General features: G+C 43.9%; 1 protein-coding gene across 3 annotated transcripts in view; it reads left to right on the top strand.

The window, feature by feature from the left end:
* The first annotated feature begins 660 nt into the window (after positions 1-660).
* Positions 661-17,874, top strand: part of klf12b (Kruppel like factor 12b) — a 41,157-nt gene continuing 23,943 nt past the window's right edge. Inside the window, exons 1-2 of one of the 3 annotated variants that reach the window (XM_029458525.1) lie at positions 661-754; positions 15,319-15,401. In XM_029458525.1, the coding sequence (XP_029314385.1) occupies positions 661-754; positions 15,319-15,401 (177 nt within the window). Of the gene's footprint in view, positions 755-813; positions 1,064-4,485; positions 4,603-15,318; positions 15,402-17,874 lie in introns of those variants that run through there. The other 2 variants (XM_029458526.1, XM_029458527.1) reach the window with 2 other exon arrangements.

Raw genomic sequence — 17,874 nt, 5'->3', positions numbered from 1 at the left:
ATTTTTCATCTACAATTCAAAATCTCTCCAATATAAGTGAACTATGCACTATGAAAATGAAGATGATTAATCGATTAATCAGCCAATTGTTTTCTATGAAACATCAGAAAACAGTGAAAATGCCCATAACAATAGACTCGAGCCCATGACGTCAATACATTGCTTTTTTCTTTTGATCGACCAACTATCTGAAATATAAATATGTTTCGTTAACGATAACAAGACTCACAGTTTGGGAATTTTTGTGATTAATTGATAATTAAAATATTTTCCAACTCATTTTCTGTCTACTTACTGATTAATCAATCAATTGTTTCAACTCTAATGAAAGTAAAGTAAGCTATACATTTTTTTAATTAAAATATATTTTCATAATTGTATTATATTTACAACAATTAAAACATTCTAATTCTCAAACAACTATCACGACTAAACGTATATACTGTAAATCAAAAACAGTTAAAAAAATTAAAAATTAAACTGTCCCCTCTTTTCATGTACACCTTCCTCTCCGTCCCCTTTAAACGGGGAGGTGCTCCGGTGCTCACCCCCAGCCAGGGGCTCTCCGCTGCGCTCCGGGAGGGGTAGAGAAGGAGTTCGGGCTGACTGAGAGCGGACGCGTCGGAAACCTCCCCGGAGGGGCCCCGTGTAATTCGATGCATGCTGTTAAAGCTTAGAGTATATTGTCTTCCCTTTGCTTATGAAGCCTCCACCCACCGGCCCACCCTACATTTAGCGGATCATGTGACTCGGGGTAAGTCATTTGCAAGTACAACAGTTCTCTGTGCGCTCCCATTCATTTCCTGAGAACTGCCTGAGCCGAGCAGCTGAGAGGCAGAAGGGGAGGGAGCTGCTCACTCACATACACTCACACTCACTCACTCACTCACTCACACACACACACACACACACACACACACACACACACACACACACACACACACACATACACACACACGCAGAGTGAGAGGAGAGAAGAGGAGAGGAGAGGGAGAGGAGGAGAGGAGACAGAAAGGATTGTAGAAAGGAAAACAGTCTCCACGGCTCTGCAGCTTCTGACAAGGTCTGTGCATTTTTTCGTCCTGTTCCTCTGCTGGCTGCTGCTGTGTGCTTCATTTGTCACGTTGCTGGGCTTTGTGCTTGTGTTCAGTGTGTCTCGTTCAGCTGTCATTTCCCTGTCAAAGCAGATGACAGCTCAGATCACCTATGGCATTGTGTTTGGTGTCTGTCAGTGGGGGAAAACAAGAGACCCTGCATGGTGCTGACTGGACCTGAAACACTATTCCCAATGTAAATTCATAAGCTGTCATGACAAAAGAGGACAATAAAAGTGATTATACACTGAATGACCATGGGCATGAGCAGCATCCTGACTTTACAGTACCGGCACCAGTTGTGAAATCTCATATTTCTCACTTATTTACCTCGCGAAAAAACTTCAGAACATATCAGCTGAGCAGTGTAGCAGTTTTTTGGTAGAATACAGCCTGAGTGTCTTGGTGGAAGTGTGAAGTGAGACCAAAGCACCAAACTCTCCCTCAGCACTTCTCGCTAGAAAAAAAGTTTGCTGCTTGTCAGAGTTTTGTGCATGCCTTCAGAGAGTCGTGTGGGTGTGCATTTGTGTGAAGCATTGTGGTGTGTGTGTGTGTGTGTGTTTGTGTGAGGGAGAGGGAGAGGGAGAGGGAGAGAGAGGGAGAGGGAGAGGGAGAGGGAGAGGGAGAGGGAGGGAGAGAGAGAGAGAGAGAGAGAGAGGATTGTTTGCCTACCGTTGCCCACTGTAGCAGCTTAGAGACAGAGAAGCGAGACTGTTAGCAACGGGTTAAACATTAGGAGGCTCGGATAGCGGAGGAAGGACACTGGGGGGGGGGGAGGTGTGTATGTGTGTGTGTGTGTGTGTGTGTGTGTGTGTGTGTGTGTGTGTGTGTGTGTGTGTGTGTGTGTGTGTGTGGGAGTGTTGCAGGGGTGGTGTCTTGGATGTCATCGGCAGCGCTCTCACTTCCAGGGTAATAGTCATTGGTATTGATGGGTGGCTGTCAGAGAGGGAGAGAGCCACCAGGTTGGGGAGAGTGGCCGGGGGCTGGCCCTTGGCTGTTATTTTCAATTACAGGGGACCTGGGCAGAGCTGACAGCAAAGGCATTTGTACATCCAGATAGAGGGAGGAGGAGGAGTGTGTGTGTGTGTGTGTGTGTGTGTGTGTGCGGGGGGTGGGGGGTGGGGGGGGAGGGGAGATGGTGGCGAGAGGAGGGGAGGGCGGGAGCAAGAGAGAAGAGAGAGGAGGGTGGGAGGGTGGGAGGGAGGGAGGGAGGGCGGGAGAAAGGTGGGAGGGGGATGAGACTCTGGCCCCTGCTCCTGGGTTTGATGTGGAAACTGAGCACTGACCTCTGTGACTTTACCCCCTCGTTGTGGAGAGGCCCTGTCTTGCCTTTAACTGTGTGACAGCCGTAGGGTGTGTGTTTGTGTGCGTTTAAGTGGGGGAAGTGGGGGTCTCATCAACAAAAAAAGGGAGGGGGGCTGGGTCATGTATGTGCGGATGAGACCCCCTGCAGCTCCCGAGTGAGATTAGTGCCCATTTAAACTCTCACTTAAATCCATTTACAAAGCGGCCTTCTCCCTGTGCATGAATAAGCAGGCTGATATTACCACACATGTAGAGAAGACTCTGTACAGTGTGCATGAGCAGCGAAGAAGAATCTAATTGGAGCTCTGAAATAGGCAAGAGAGGGTAATATTACCCAAAATTAATGTAACTCTGCGGGGTATTATTTCAATAACAATATTCACGATGATATGATAAAATGCTGAAGAATATACTTTAATGTTATTGATGCAGCGTTGAACCACGTGTGTGCGGCCAAGGTGTCAGCACTAAATGGTGTAGCTGCCATTAGTGGCGTTTAGTACATGTACGAATGAATCTTTAACGCTGAATCTTCAGACCGAACTGACTCTAATGAATCTTCATTGTCACTTAACGAATCAGTGGCTTTTTGGATTTCTTCTCACTGCTGACTGAAAGCATTGTTCAGCTCAGTCGTGGTACGCAGTACATTAAAAGCATATTGAAATACCATGACAGCCACAGAAACTATCTTTATGTGATAACTCAAATAGCTATTAACCTTTGTTTAGGATCAAAAAGGACTTGGTTAGAATTAAGAGAAGATCGTGGTCTGGGTTAAATTACTACACTTGTTAAAATCCTTTTTATAACGTTTCAAAAATCATACGGTTGTTATCATGAACTATATGATGTGGTGCATAGTTGTTTTCCCCCATCAAGATCAAGCAGCCATACTGCCACTCTCATTCCTTCGATGGCTCAACCCCCCACCCCAGACACGGTCCAAGGGCTTATGATAGAGATCAGTGCAGGTGGGGGGGACTCAATTAAAAAGCCAATCACCGAAAGATAGACTCTATCTGTCCATCAAAACCGCTCTGCCCAGCCCATTTAATTGCACAGCAGGATTCCCCCCACTAAAGGCATCATCTGTCTGCCACAGATCACAACACACAAATTGTGAGCGTGTTGACAGATTGAATCTTTCAGGAAGAAGTGATGTGCAATCTCACAACGTGTAGGCTCACTGTCTTATTTAGGGGGATGTGAAATTCCCTGTGTTACCCCTAATCAGCTGGGTTAACTGCTGGCATATTGACAGACTGCAGAATCATTGATCCAGGTGGGTGTTATGGAGTGTATCGTCATTGATTGCAGATAGACCACAGTGCACTATGTGGCTGGATTCATTCGGGTCTCCGACTGTAAGCCAAAGCCAAAGAGGAGTGAGGCAGGTTGTAGAGGTTGGTTGTGCTCAAGGTGCATTGTGGTATTTCCTGTGGCCCCTGGTCTAAGAGGTGGTCTTGCGTCAAACCAGGATTTTCAGCCACAGGAGCCTCCCATCGGCAAAGACCCTGAAACACATACACAACGACACACCCACCCACAGGCTCTTACAATAGCCTAGCATGTCAAGGGCATCGGTGTACAACATGTGAGACAGACAGCACCTAAATAGACGGGTGACTTTGTATATTGATAGATGTACCTGACCAAAAACCGTCAGGACATAAAGGTCATAGATCGAGATGGTTATACAACCTAAAACATTTGCAGTTATTTTGCTGTTAATTGATTCTGAATGACGAGACAAGTGTTGGGGGCAATGTGGAACTGCTCGCACGTGAAATAAGACAAATATTAATAGGCGACGGCTGTGAGCTGAACTCCCCGAGCTGTTATTTCACCATGTCAGAAGATGACAAAATGTTCTCTCCCTTTGCGATTTCTCTTGTGGATTCAACCTTTGACCCCAGTGTCCAGCCCACGTTTGTTTACCAAAATTGAGTTAAGGGTGTACATGGAGTGCTAGAGCATGTGTGTTTTGTGACTGAGAGAAAGCACGAGAGAGAGAGAGAGAGAGAGAGAGAGAGAGAGAGAGAGAGAGAGAGAGAGAGAGAGAGAGAGAGAGAGAGAGGAGGAGAGTACGGAAAGTATTGTGCAACTGCCAGTGACTCTGAAGTTGATAGTCTAAATAGTGAACTCAGACAGAAAGAACTACAATATAAAAATGGGTGATTACAGCTTGTCAAACATCACTGTGAGTATTTTCTATCTTTTCTGCATTTCTCTGTTGAATTCTTATAAGAAGCCTGTTATTGTTTGTACCCTGTCTTGAGCAACCAAGCTTATCTTTTCGTAGAAAGAAAGGTTGCCATCAAACCGACCAAAGAGAGGCAGAATTTAAGGCGATGTGGCCTGACCAGCGCAGCGATCCATGTTTTATTATTTGTTTCTAGTTATGACACCATCTCTAGAGTAGCACACTCAGTGCTTACTGGAAGTGACTCATTTTGCAGAGCTTGCCCCCAGACTCTGATTTTAAGGTTGCTCGACATGTTTCCATGGCTAGGATGGAAAGGTATGTCAATGGAAGGCCTGTCTATCTGTGGTGATGTTTCCCCTGTCAGCTAAGTGTGTATTTTACTTTAGCCAAATATGGTTGGTGAATACGGAGAAGGAGAAAAGGAAGGAAGCCAATAAAAGAGGATGGAAGAGCTTTCAAAGTCAGCACTTTCTGAGTGTTTTGGACCCTTTTTGAACTGGTTTTACTTAAAGAGTTTCCCTTTACACAATCTTTGGGGAGTTGCATCTCTCAAGCCTCCGTGCAGATGGTTTCAGCAGACCTGTGTAAGGATGCTGCAGGGATCACTGTGAACTTTGTTTCCAGTTGTACTGTAGGTCAAGGAAATTGTGCATACAACATGTGGAATCGATTTGGGGTGCCTGTGGCATTCCACAGACTCTTTGGCTTTAACTCAACCGAATGTAGGTTCAAGCTCTGGACCATAACTCCTCCTAATTAGTGGCTTCAACCAGGTATCAGCACGACACAGCATCAGCTGAAAAAGAGAGGAAAAATGATCGAAGCGAAGGCGTGAGTAGATGAGTAATATAGGTAAACACAGCTGCTGGCTTTTATTGAGTAGTTTTGGAGAGCTGGAATGGGTCAAACCAAGGGGAAGAACTCGGTGAGTGAAAATAACTGTGCGCACATTTGGTGTAATAAGTGTGTTGGAATGTTTTGGTTGGTCCGTTATTGTCTTTTTCCATTTGACAAATGTTCGGGTGGATTTGGCTGCGTCAGCACAAAGTGAGGTTAGATAGGGTAGGCACTTCGTGATGCTGCATCAAGAGGACTCTGCAAGACTATTAAAGTGAAATGCACGTGTGCTTGTGTCTGTGTGCATGCCTGCGTGCAAAGCTTTATTTGAATCACAAGAGATGACAAGTGAGAAAAAAAAAGGCACAGGGAGAGAAACAAAATAAATAAATAAAGAGTGTGTTAAAGTGCTTGAGCTGGTATTATTTGTAGGTGACTTGTTTATAGTAGATACTGTAGATGAGTCAGTGTATTGGATGCCTCTCCATGCTTGCATTGTACAGTTATTGTAAAACATCTAGGTCGATCTTTGAGAGTGCATGTGAGTGCACTTGTGCTGTGATGCATTCAGTAGACAACCTATTGTGAGTAGTATGTACACAGTGCATATGCTGGGGGAAGGGGGATCGCTCACACACACATTCAGACATGCATGTTGTAACACAAGCGAGCACACACACATACACTATCAGAGAGCCTAAGGGGATAAAAGGCAGTAGCCTACTCTAAGAATTCCCCATTAGGGCAGGAGTATACTGGCATCCCTTGGGGAGGGGAGGAAAAGAGAGAGCATGTGGGTGGTTCATGGTGGTAGTGGTAGCGGGAAGGATGCAGGTCATTGTGCGGATGCTAATCTAATGCATCCCACCTCTCCCTGGTAAGGCAAGAGATGAGAGCAGGGTTTTAACGCTGACCCTCTGCCAGTACATAGAAAGCAGCTAAATCCTTTGCCTAAAAGGATAAATTATTAACTTGCTTACACCTTCACAATATGTGAGGTTTTATTCTCAACACAGGCTGTCTACAAACGTTGGTATTGCTCCATTTTGTAGTGGTTTCCTTGCACTGTAGCTGTTAAAGCATTCAGAATAAAGTATTCACTGGTATCCAATTATTTTATTTGCTGTGAATTCCATGCAGAACTGAGCCCACGATGCACCTCTGTCAATTTGAGATGATTATTAAGCTCTGCTGTGTTTGGTCACCTCAACCTAGGACCTGTGCACTGAGAGTAAATAAGAGACGAGAACAGAGTCACTGAGTGCATTTCTTTATTGATTTTCTGGAGCTAACCTCTTTCTCTCTATCTCCCTCTCTCCCATGCGCACGTGCAGGATAGATAGCCATACAGTGCATAAACGTCCCGATACACATGCAAAGAATATTGCAGTATCTTCCTGAAAGCCTGCATTTACTAACACACGTTTACCCTCGGTGTCACCTCCCCCTCCTTTGGTACAAGTGAGGTTTTTGTGTCAGTGGCTATTTTAGATGCACAGCCACTGACCCTACTGCATTTACTGTGCGTGCTTGCGTAAGTACGTGAAGGGTGTTCTAGAGAGGTCACCTGATTATGTTGAAACACGAAGACCTCACAGTGTATTGGCTCTTTAGGAGCTGTTTAGTGGTATCTATTTGTGCTTTCTTTAGCGCCAAACTCAATCCAGCCCTCGCACAGAATATTTAACTTATTCTTTCTGATGATTACATCTTCAATTGGACATAAACTGTCTAGCATGGTGTCACAAATTACTTTGACTTCTAAGTCGAAGCTCACTTGAGTAATGCCACCTCACTTTAGAGCTGTCACAGTCACAGCTTGTTTAGCTGTTTCTCTGCTGTATTTGAGGCACATGATGCAAGAGGATGTCAGACTCTTCTGTTTACCTCTCTCTGGAGCACTGTGGAGGAGTGTGTGTGTGTGTGTGTGTGTGCGTGTGTGTGAGATTTGGTGCGTGCGTGTGCACACTGTAGGTGTGTGTGGGTGGCTGTTTGTGTTGAATGGGCATCTATATTCTTCTTTCATGAGCAGAGCTGCAATATTGAGAGACTGAGTTGTGTGTATGCGTCTGTCTCTTAACCTAAGATAAATATGTTTCCTTGTGGTTACAGGCAGAGGTCACAAGTGTGTGTGTGTGTGTGTGTGTGTGTGTGTGTGTGTGTGTGTGTGTGTGTGTGTGTGTGTGTGTGTGTGTGTGTGTGTGTGTGTGTGTGTGTGTGTGTGTGTGTGTGTGTGTGTGTGTGTGTGGTAGCCAGATTGTAGAACAGTGCATGGACTCAGGAAGTCAGCTTTATAAGAACATAGACAAACCAGACAGCGACTGACTCTTTTCGCTTTGAGTGTTTCCTCTCAGAACGAGTAGCTTCTTCATTTCCGACTGTTTCACAAGACCTTAGAAGGGACGGAGTTGGTATTGGCGGAGGAGGTGGGGAGCTTTCACAAAGACACAGACAAAAACTTCACAAAAGATTTCCCTTTTAACCTGTAAAATAAATGATTTTTGATATTTGATGCAGACAGACTTATAAAGGAATTCAAGGTGTTTACTTTTAAAGAAACACCGGGGACATTTCTGCCTAAAGTATTATTACTGGCACAATTTACCTGTCATCTGCTTGGTTTTAATTGTGTGTATGGGCTTATTTTAATGTGCGTGACAGTGACAGTGTGTGAGATTTTGTCATTGTTGTTCAGTATTGTTTAGCTGCATTTACGCCTACTGTTTGAGCACTTTTTATATAAAAAAAAAAAGGGTGTAACCATACTGACACAGTTGAGGTATGTAGTGTCCCATCAGCAAAATGTTCCTTCAAATGATTGTCATCTGTATATTTGTGTGTGTATATACAGTACGCAAGTCTGTGTGTGTGCGTGCGTGCGTTCGTGTATGTGTTTGTGTGTCCTAGTCAAGGCAGTGGACTTGAGCTGCATCCGGCGACCTCATCCCCCTCATCCCGACAGGATTACTGACACAGGATCCCCCTGCCCCTGGCAGAAATAGCAAGGACCCCAAGGGCAATCCACCAGAATATGGGAACTTCCGTGGGCCTTGTTAGTGTGCAATGTGTGTGTGTGTGTGTGTGTGTGTGTGTGTGTGTGTGTGTGTGTGTGTGTGTGTGTGTGTGTGTGTGTGTGTGTGTGTGTGTGTGTGTGTGTGTGTGTGTGTGTGTGTGTGTGTGTGTGTGTGTGTGTGTGTTGTCTGTGTGTTTACATGGGTATCCACTCTCTGGTTGATCCTAGAACATGAGTTCACTGCTCTTCATCTCACACACACACACAGAATTTACTTCACATTAGACTGTATACTGTAAATGAAGGAACATTTTTGTGTGAGATGTGTACAGAAACTTACATAATGAGGTCATTGTGCAGGGATTAAAAACATTTGGCACTCGTTGCTGAGTCCTTTTCCACATATAGATACCGATTCAAACCCCTTGAAACCAGGCTTATTAACCCATTCTGCATTGCACAAAATTAAATAATTTGCTGTCGTAACCGTAAGAGCAGAGGTCTGTAACCTATTGACAGTTCTACTCTGTGCCTGTTTTATGTACAGTTGTAAAAATGTGCATTATTTTGAGGTTTTTCTCGAAACTGGGTTTCACCACAATGGAGCTTGATTTGTATTCTGGCGTATGGATCAATCGGATCAATACTCACCCTTTGCCGTCTCCATTCAGGCTGTGCAAATGGTTTGAGTGTCCACATCTGGGGCTGTCGCAGTCTATTCTCCTCTGTGTCTTTGATTTTATAAATGCATTATTTGACAAGCATTTTGTCGATAACATCCTCCCGCCATGCAAGGCCTATCCAAGGTGTCATGAGTTTTAGAGTATATTGTTGCTAGTGACGGTCTCCTTAAATAAAATCATCCTTTATCATGCGTTTATTGTGCCGCCGAGTTTTTGTGACGTCAAGAAACGGAACCATTGGATGTTTTTTGAATGATGATGTCTGAGTGCAGTAGGGAGCCCCGTTATTCATGTACGCCACATCAAATACAACAACAAGTGAAGCCTGAATAGCATCAGGCAGATAGAGGATGACATTCAGATTAAATTGATGGGACCTGATAAGCTCCCCTAGTTTGGCTGTATGTCCTGGAGATGAAAACATGCAATGTATGAGAAGTGTATTCTGTCTAATAATAACTGTGCTCGTGAAGCTGTGTTTTCCCTCTGTGGAACTGATTTATTCCCAGAGGAAAAGGGCAGGGTGTTTTGAGGTAAAGTGCATCAGTTGAGTGCATCTCTAAGGGGTTTTTAACCCTAAAGGGAACTTTTTCTCCCTCTTTTTTCTCAAAAGGGTAGTGCATATGAACTGTGGTTTGATGCCATTGTGCTTGTCGGGGGTTAGAGAAGTCCATGCTTCTATGAGCAGCGAGGTAGCAGCACTCTGCTCTCTTGAGCCCCGTTCAAAAATGTCCCAGAAGCATCCAAAAGACTTCGCTTGCTGCTCCTGCCAAGGAAAATACGGCTTATGAAATGGAAATTCTGAGACCATTCACGGAGTGCCAGGAATTATTAGAGAGAAAAAAAAAAGACTATGTCCATCTCAGTACATCCAGGAGTGAAGTCTGAGGGGAACACACATTCCCACCTCACACAGACACTACATTACACAGCATCATCACTGTTTACCTGGTATGTACCGTTTGGAGTTAGACATTTTTAAAGGGAAATTCCAGCTGTTTTATACAAAAAGCTCAGTTAACTCAGCATGGGGAGCACTAATCAACCTGCAAACACATTTGTAGGACATCAATTTGAAAGATTTGGACATTTTCCTAGCAGGGAGGGTCTAATGAAAAAAAGTATTTAAAAAAAGCATTGGTTGCATTATGGGAAATGTAGGATTCAATGCATTTAGAGTTTGACCCATACTAAGGACTAAACATCAAAGTATCTCCACCTCTACTGCTTTGACTTTGTCTGTTGTAAAGAAGTGCAATACTAAATTGCTGGAATACGCATTTAGAAAATATAAGCACTATCAAACATTTAGGGAATTTTAGAGCTAATCTCAAGTTTCTGTTTGAACAGAGGGAGAAAACACACAGTCGGAGCTTAAGCCATTTTTTCCACTTGCTCTTGTTAAAAAGTAACTCCACATTAGATTTTGTGTGGAGGAAAAGCATTGCAGCAGTCTGCCTTAAAGCTTGAAGGCTACTTAGTGAGTAATGATGAAGATGAAGATGAAGATGATTATCACACCCAATGTTTGGGCAAATCTATATTTGGGCATTCCAAAGGGCATCCAAGCTAGGTAGCTTTTAGCTTTTTTCCTTCTTACGATTACGTTAAGCCACCGCCTCAATTATGCAGTTTAAAGAACTCAATTACGAAAATGTTGGATCATCAAAATAGATTTTCTTAATAGCAGGAAACAGGTCAGAAGAATTTGGCAAATTAGCTTTTGTTAAGCTCGCAGTTTTTATTTTAGTTTTCCTTTTTACCTTTGTTTACACTTTTACAAATAGTGAATGCTGTTTATTTTCAATGGCAGATTTCTAAGGCATAATATTTTTTCACAGTGAAACAGATGTTGAAAACTCAGATTCTGGTTATGACTAAATATACATGTAGTTAATGCCTTTTAGATTTATAGGGCGGCACTGAACTTTATATATTAAAGGTTCAAGTCTTGAATCTTTGACTACTCAAACTGCCGTTATTTGTCTGGGTGTAGTTACTCTTTATGCAGTAACTCTGCAGGGAACTATTTGAATGGGCTCTCAAGACCAGAATGAGGCCAACAAGATGAGGTCATGAACACACACACACACACACACACACACACACACACACACACACACAGTTTAACATGAAGCAGATTGAGTTTGAGATTGAAAGTCAGCTGTGATTCAGCTGTGGCTTTATTGTGTCTACACAGAAAACAAGATAAATGTTTTATTAATAAACATATATTAGCCCTTTTGTTATTCAGGGTCTACAAAGTCAATTCTAGTTTTCTTAAATTCGCTGCACTGAGGGACTCAAAAGAGAAAAAGGGGAGGAGTGTGCTGGTGAGCTTGCAGTTGTAGGCTGGTTATCAGGCCAATGTGTCACATTGGGGTGTCCAGGGGCACAGAAGAGGGAAGTGAGCTGCAGCAAAGTGGCCAGCGGCACACAATACAGGCAAACACAGGAAATGCTCTCCTCACATCGCCGACAGCTCTGTCCTTTTTATGCATTTGAACTTATAGCACTAGTAAATCATTTGTTTCTGATTTGCAACATTTTGAAATGTTTTTCCTCGCTGTTTCCTTCTCTTGCTTTCCCTTTTTTCTCTCTCTCTTCTTTTTGGTAGAGGACCAGGAGGGAGGGGGTCTGTTGGCATTCTTGCACCGTGTGCTTTGCGCTCGACCGGGCCTTGGCTCGGGTCCATATCCCCTCTCTACCCTCTCTCGCTTCTATGACTCCCGCCCCTCCTCCTCCCCTCTAAACCCCCCCAACCTCTTTAACTCCCCTGGGTTGCTTCCCTAACCACGGCTCCTGCCAGCAACTCTGTGCTCTTCAACGAGCCCCCACGCTCACTCACTTCTCTTGCTATCACCTTCCTTAACACTTCCTCATGTTTCTACCATAATTATTTGCCCCCAACCCCTTCCCCTCACCCTTTTCCATCTATCTTCCATCCCAGGCCGTGGCAGCAGGTCCAGCCTCTGTGACACAGATGCACCCAGTTGCTCAGGGCGCTCGACATGGGAACAAAGCATTGGAGGGGCCCGTCTGTTACAGTGTGTTTCAGGGTGTGTGGTGTTTGTGTTTGTGTGTGTGTGTGTGTGTGTGTGTGTGTGTGTGTGTGTGTGTGTGTGTGTGTGTGTGTGTGTGTGTGTGTGTGTAAGTATGTACACATGAGAGAGAGATTGAGATGAGAACGAAAGCGGAGATGGTACACAGCCAGATACTAAATCTGGTTTTATGAGTTTGTTTAAGCTTAGCTTTCACTTTTACAAAAAATGTCAGTCATTGCTGTGTGAGCGAACACCCAGAGAAGGTGTAAAGCAGGATCTGTCTTCACACTCGCATGTGCCGAGATAAAGTTAAACCGGCTCTCACTGGTTGTTGGGTTTTTTTAGGCTTGTTTTACATGTTTCCTATTTTGAGTTTATGTGTTGCGTGCGTTTGGACATCTTCACATGTGTGTGTGTGTGTGTGTGTGTAAGCATGGATGATGTCACTTGTGAATGAAGTCAACATTTGGTCTCCGATTGACAGAGGTTTTCCGTAGAGATTTGTCACCTCTAATTGATCCAGCTTGTCTGTTCAGGGTTGGTTTGCCTGAGCTTTATCCTTTCACTCCAGCTAGTTGCTAGTTCCGCACGGAGCAGATTGCCATCTGGGAACCTGGAGATAGTGGACCTTAAGGTCAAAGATGCGGCTCTGTGTTGGGAGTTGCGGTTCATACTTTGAAATGCATTAGCAGACACACGAGTAAGCACAAACAGAAAAAGCAGAACAGAGCAGAAGACACTGACATATGTATATTTCAAGCATTTCTGCTGCTAGGACCGGCCTCAATCACCAACTGCTTTTTTCAGTCTAGGGATTTCGGTGGGGATGGGAGGGCGGGTAGGAGAGAGAAATGAGATGCTTCAACACTCCACTGCCCTCCTCTCTCCATCCAACTCCCCCACACACCTGGGATGGCCATTTAATTTCAGAGTGCAGCAAATGGAAAGGTGATCTTAATCTACCCTGTTTCCCTCTAACCCCCCTCCCTCTCTCCATCTCCCACACACAGAGGCTCATACCGCTGATGGACAGCACACTGCTGGTTGCCTAAGCCTGCTGCCAGCAGACCAAATTTAGTGATAGAGAACACTGGATACACATGGGTTTATTACCTCGAACAAATTCTCTTCATTTCAAGCTCGCTCTTTGTTCATATTGTTATCTTTTTGGATTTGCGATCCTGAAGGACTAACTGGCAAGACATGTTCCTTTCATGGGAACAAAAGCGGTTGACACATGACTTCGGTCAAAGTGTTTCGACATGACCTCTTCTATACACTGAGCCACTCTGTTAGCTCATTACTCAGTGTTAGGTCTCTCTCACTGCTGATAGCTGTTTGGTCACTACAGTCACAAGCAGAGGTATGCAATGGCCATTGATTTCCTATGAATAGCTTGCTGCAGGCCGGTTCGTTAGGAAGGTGATCACAAACTACCCGATGAGCTGGACTGCTGGCACATTGGGAAAGGTTGTTGCATTTCAGTAATGTTGAAATGCAAAGTTGAAAGGTGTTATAATTTAGGAGTGTTCAAATAAGTTTGAATGAGGTGAACTTTTGTGAGGCACAAAAAAAAGATCCTTTTGAAAAAGTGAAAATTAAAATGAAATTTGAAAAGAAATATATATTTCTTCTGAGAAGGAGAAAACGCCTCTGCCAGAATGATGGTCATCTTGAGGAAAACAAACCACCACTTTCTGTCTCCTCTCTCTTCTTCTCCTCACCACATGGCTTGAGGCTGGACTGAGGCTGCAGCTCCACCCGCCCAGCCGTTACTATGGCAACACTATCTGGGCCTACCAAGACCTGAAGCCGAAGGACATCCTGGACAACAATACAATAGCAGCACAGCCAGCGTACCTGAGGGACTTAGACCTGAGAGGCGAGATCTGGGGGGTTGCAGATTGAGAGAGTAAATCCTCCCTCTTTCTCTGCCTCCCTTGCACACACACACACACGCACACACGCGCACACACACACACACACACACACACACACACACACACACACACACACACAATCAGGATCAGACTTTTGCTTGAGAAGAGTTAGTGGAAAAATATATGGCTTTAGATTATTTTTCATTTGCAATTCTTATTAACATCACTAGAAACGTCTTTGATAACTATCTTGTGTTGATTTTCCGGTGAGTGAGAACAATCTTGATTATTGGACAGGCCTCATGGATGTATTGTTAGATTCGAATAGTTTGATGGAGAGTATACGTCATTTGTGATTGGCTGAGCTTTTTTTTCTCCGCACCAGAGTGGTCATGGTGGCTGCGGCGCTGCTGATTGCGAGGATTGGGCCACACATCCTGCTGCTGGTGCCAGCACGGGAGAGTAATAGAGATGTTTAGAGTCTATTTGCCTTGCTTGCATTCTTCCATGTACTGCTGCTAAAATAATAAGAGGAAGGGTTACCTCAGGTCGGCCCCGACCGAGGGATACGGAACATGCATTGTTGTCATTGGCTCTATCTGAGTATCCCTCTTAAAGCCACAGCACGGAGCTGAGGAGCCGGGTACTGCTGCCCACTCTGCAGAAGCACAGTGCACAGAGGCAGCAGAGGGAAGGATGTATAGATGTACTAAGAAGTATGTTTTTGTGTGTGTTTGCATGCTTGTGACTGTCATATTGTGCTATTTATATTACATATATCATCATGTATAACGTTTTTTTTTAATTTAGAAGTGTTGAAATTTCACTTTGATTCCAAGTTTGAATTGTTATTTAATTATATCAGTGGTTAGGGAGGACATGTTGTGCGGCTGTGCTGTACCCGTTGAGTAACCATGTATCAAAGCAAGTATTTGTAATCCATTGATGTCATAAGAGGATTTTAGTCAGAATTATAAGTGTTATTGGGCCTGCAGCAGCCCACCAGGAAATTGAAAATCTTTACTATGGAGAAAATGGAATCATGCTGTGCATTGACTGAGTTCACACCGTTTGTGTTCCTCTTTTGTAAGCTTCTGATGCTTTTGAAATTTGTGTCTATTTAAAATGTGTTTTTTCTCTCAGTGGGTGCAGGCACAACATCATAGATGTCCATGTGTGTGTGTAACTGAGTGTGGGACTTGCTTAGTCATGCTAAAACACCCGTCTTACACCTCCTCTGTTTCCTTTCGCAGGCAGCCTAAGAAACAGGATGTTAATGCTTGACGGAATGCCTGCAGTGCGAGTCAAAGCTGAGCCCCTGGAATCGGAACAAGGGGTAAGAGAGCAGTTGTTTTCCAGACAATTCCCTTTTCTTTTTTTTTTTCCTGCTTTCCTTTCCGTCTTTCCTCCTCCTGGCAATGGGTTCATAATTACTCCCAGGCCTAAGTGAGTGAGAGAGTGAGTGTGGGGGCTAAGAGGAGTGGTCGGAGAGCATGGTAGTAAGCAGGAAGAGGAGAAGAACCAGAGGAGGAGGAAAGCCACAGCTGGAGCAGGAATGCATTGGGGGGGGTTTTGGGGAGGTGACCGGGGGTTGGCTGGGGGTGATTGCGCAGATGTAGCCACTGCTCCGGGGAGGACAGTCACATGGGAAAATCTACATGGTATCTTTCTCTGCCTGTTCCTGCTCCTTAACGTCTCTCAATTTCCCTTCATCCTACCATACCCTTCCTTCTCACAAACACACATGAGCTATCTCTCTCTCTCTCTCTCTCTCTCTCTCTCTCTTGCACACATACACAAACACACACAGACAAAGACAACACACCACACTATACTCTTCCTCCGCAAACACTTATCACAGCTCCTCCACCTCTTTCTCTACTGTATCTCAGGCACGCCTCTACGCTCTCACGGTGCGCTCTGTCACCTCTGTGTTGTTTCTATCACTCAATAGGAATTTGTCACAGAGAAGAAGTTAATTGTTACTACAAGAATTGTGAACGTCGTTACATTTGCACCAGGAATTATTTTTCTGTTATCTGTTTTTGTATTTAAAAAATGCACAATGCAAATCTCATTTTTGAGTTTTATGGTCAAATGGACTGTTGCATATTGACCATGTTTGGAATAATGGAGTTATTTCATGCAAGGTTTTCATGGCCCACATAGAGTATCAGTGCTCTCTGGTCCAACATACCTAGAAATAAAGTGGTATTGTTATGGAGAAGCTGTTGCTAGGTTACAAGGGCTTTGTGTTGCCGCTACAGCGGTGTGTGCAGTGTGTGCAGTGTGTGCAGTGTGTGCCGGCCACTTAATATTTGTAATCATGATGAATTAGTGCTCTGATATTATTGATTTCCATTCATAACATATCGATACTATTCTGCCCCCTAATATATCACCAAGAGCATTTTGTGGGAGAAGAGCAACATCTTTTCTGTCGAGACAGAACCGAGAGCATTAGCCCATGATGGATGGGATAAATACCAGCTGCTGATAACCCATCAGGTTATCAGCAGTAGAGAATTGTTTGGCTTGTGTAGGTGCTTTGCCTTGATAAGAATCACATCTGTGTCTCCACATCTAAAGGGCTTGACTAGAGGCAGCAGGTGGTCACTTTCTGGGTGTCCTGCTGTCAGCTGTGGCTCAAGAGTTTGAGAGCCATGCTCCCGAGCTGCTACCTATTACCTGGGGTTTGAAGTCATTCCCCATTCATGTAGTGATGTCGCTCACAGACAGGATGTGAGCGCTGCAGCTCACACGGCTTTGAAGTGCACCGAGATCCAATCTTCTCCTAACATACTTTGCTTCCCTTTAGACGGCAGACACAGACAGACAGTTTAGGCTGCTGCAGAAATGTGGTCTTCATTTGGGTGGCGGGGGGCCAAGGACTTGCTGGAAATGGTCTGCCTTGTTAGACAATTCGCCAGCAAGGGGCTGGAAAATCTGCCCCGCGAACCAGTATCCCCTAATAAAGACAATGGCATGAGGACAAAGGCAGGCAGGCAGGCGGGTCGAGCATATCTTTATATGTGTGTCAGCGTGTGTGAGTATGTGTAGGTTTGAGTGCATGCATGTGTTTGTATCTGTCAAAATGAGAGCAGGGGGCGGCTTAAGTTTTCCATTTGTGTTGGTTGAGATGCGTCTGAGAACTTAACTCCAAAATGCAAATAACTGTCTGTTTTCAGCGTTTTTTTTGTGTAACTCTAGACACCATGTTGTTTTGACCTTTCCACACAAGTGTTATCTGTTTAAAACAGAAGCCACACAGGATTGGCCAAGTTTAACAGGTTGTCAGTAACTGTGATGATCCTGATCACTCCTCCATCAAACAGAAAGGCTACAATGAAAGTGAGCCTAACATTTTCAAATAAAAGATATAGCACATTACTTTTTATACTAATGAAAAGTGGAATTCACCCGTCAATTCAGTTCCCCTTAAGTGCTTTGCCACTTGTTCTTTGTTCGGGCTTTCACTCTTTCAAAGAATGGATTCAAACTCGCATGAAATTTGTACAATTTCATTTGAACATGTTGCTTAAAATAAACTACAATGAAGAATTGACGTTTCGATGTGCTTCAACTGCTTAATTTGATTGACAAGCTAATATTACAGTAAGGTATGTTTTACAGTAGCAAAAAGCCTTACTCCTGGTCTTCATTTTTCCATCTACAAATCTGAAAGGCTTCCTCACATTACTTAATAATAATAATAATAATAATAATAATAATAATAATAATAATAATAATAATAATAATAATAATAATAATAATAATAATAATAATTAACACGCTAAACTCAGCAAAGC

The sequence above is a fragment of the Cottoperca gobio genome, chromosome 21 (genome assembly GCF_900634415.1).
Source record: "Cottoperca gobio chromosome 21, fCotGob3.1, whole genome shotgun sequence".
In the NCBI taxonomy this organism is placed as follows: Eukaryota; Metazoa; Chordata; class Actinopteri; order Perciformes; family Bovichtidae; genus Cottoperca; species Cottoperca gobio.
The sequence above is the reverse complement of the archived record's forward strand: the minus strand, read 5'-3'. Positions and strand labels throughout refer to the sequence as shown.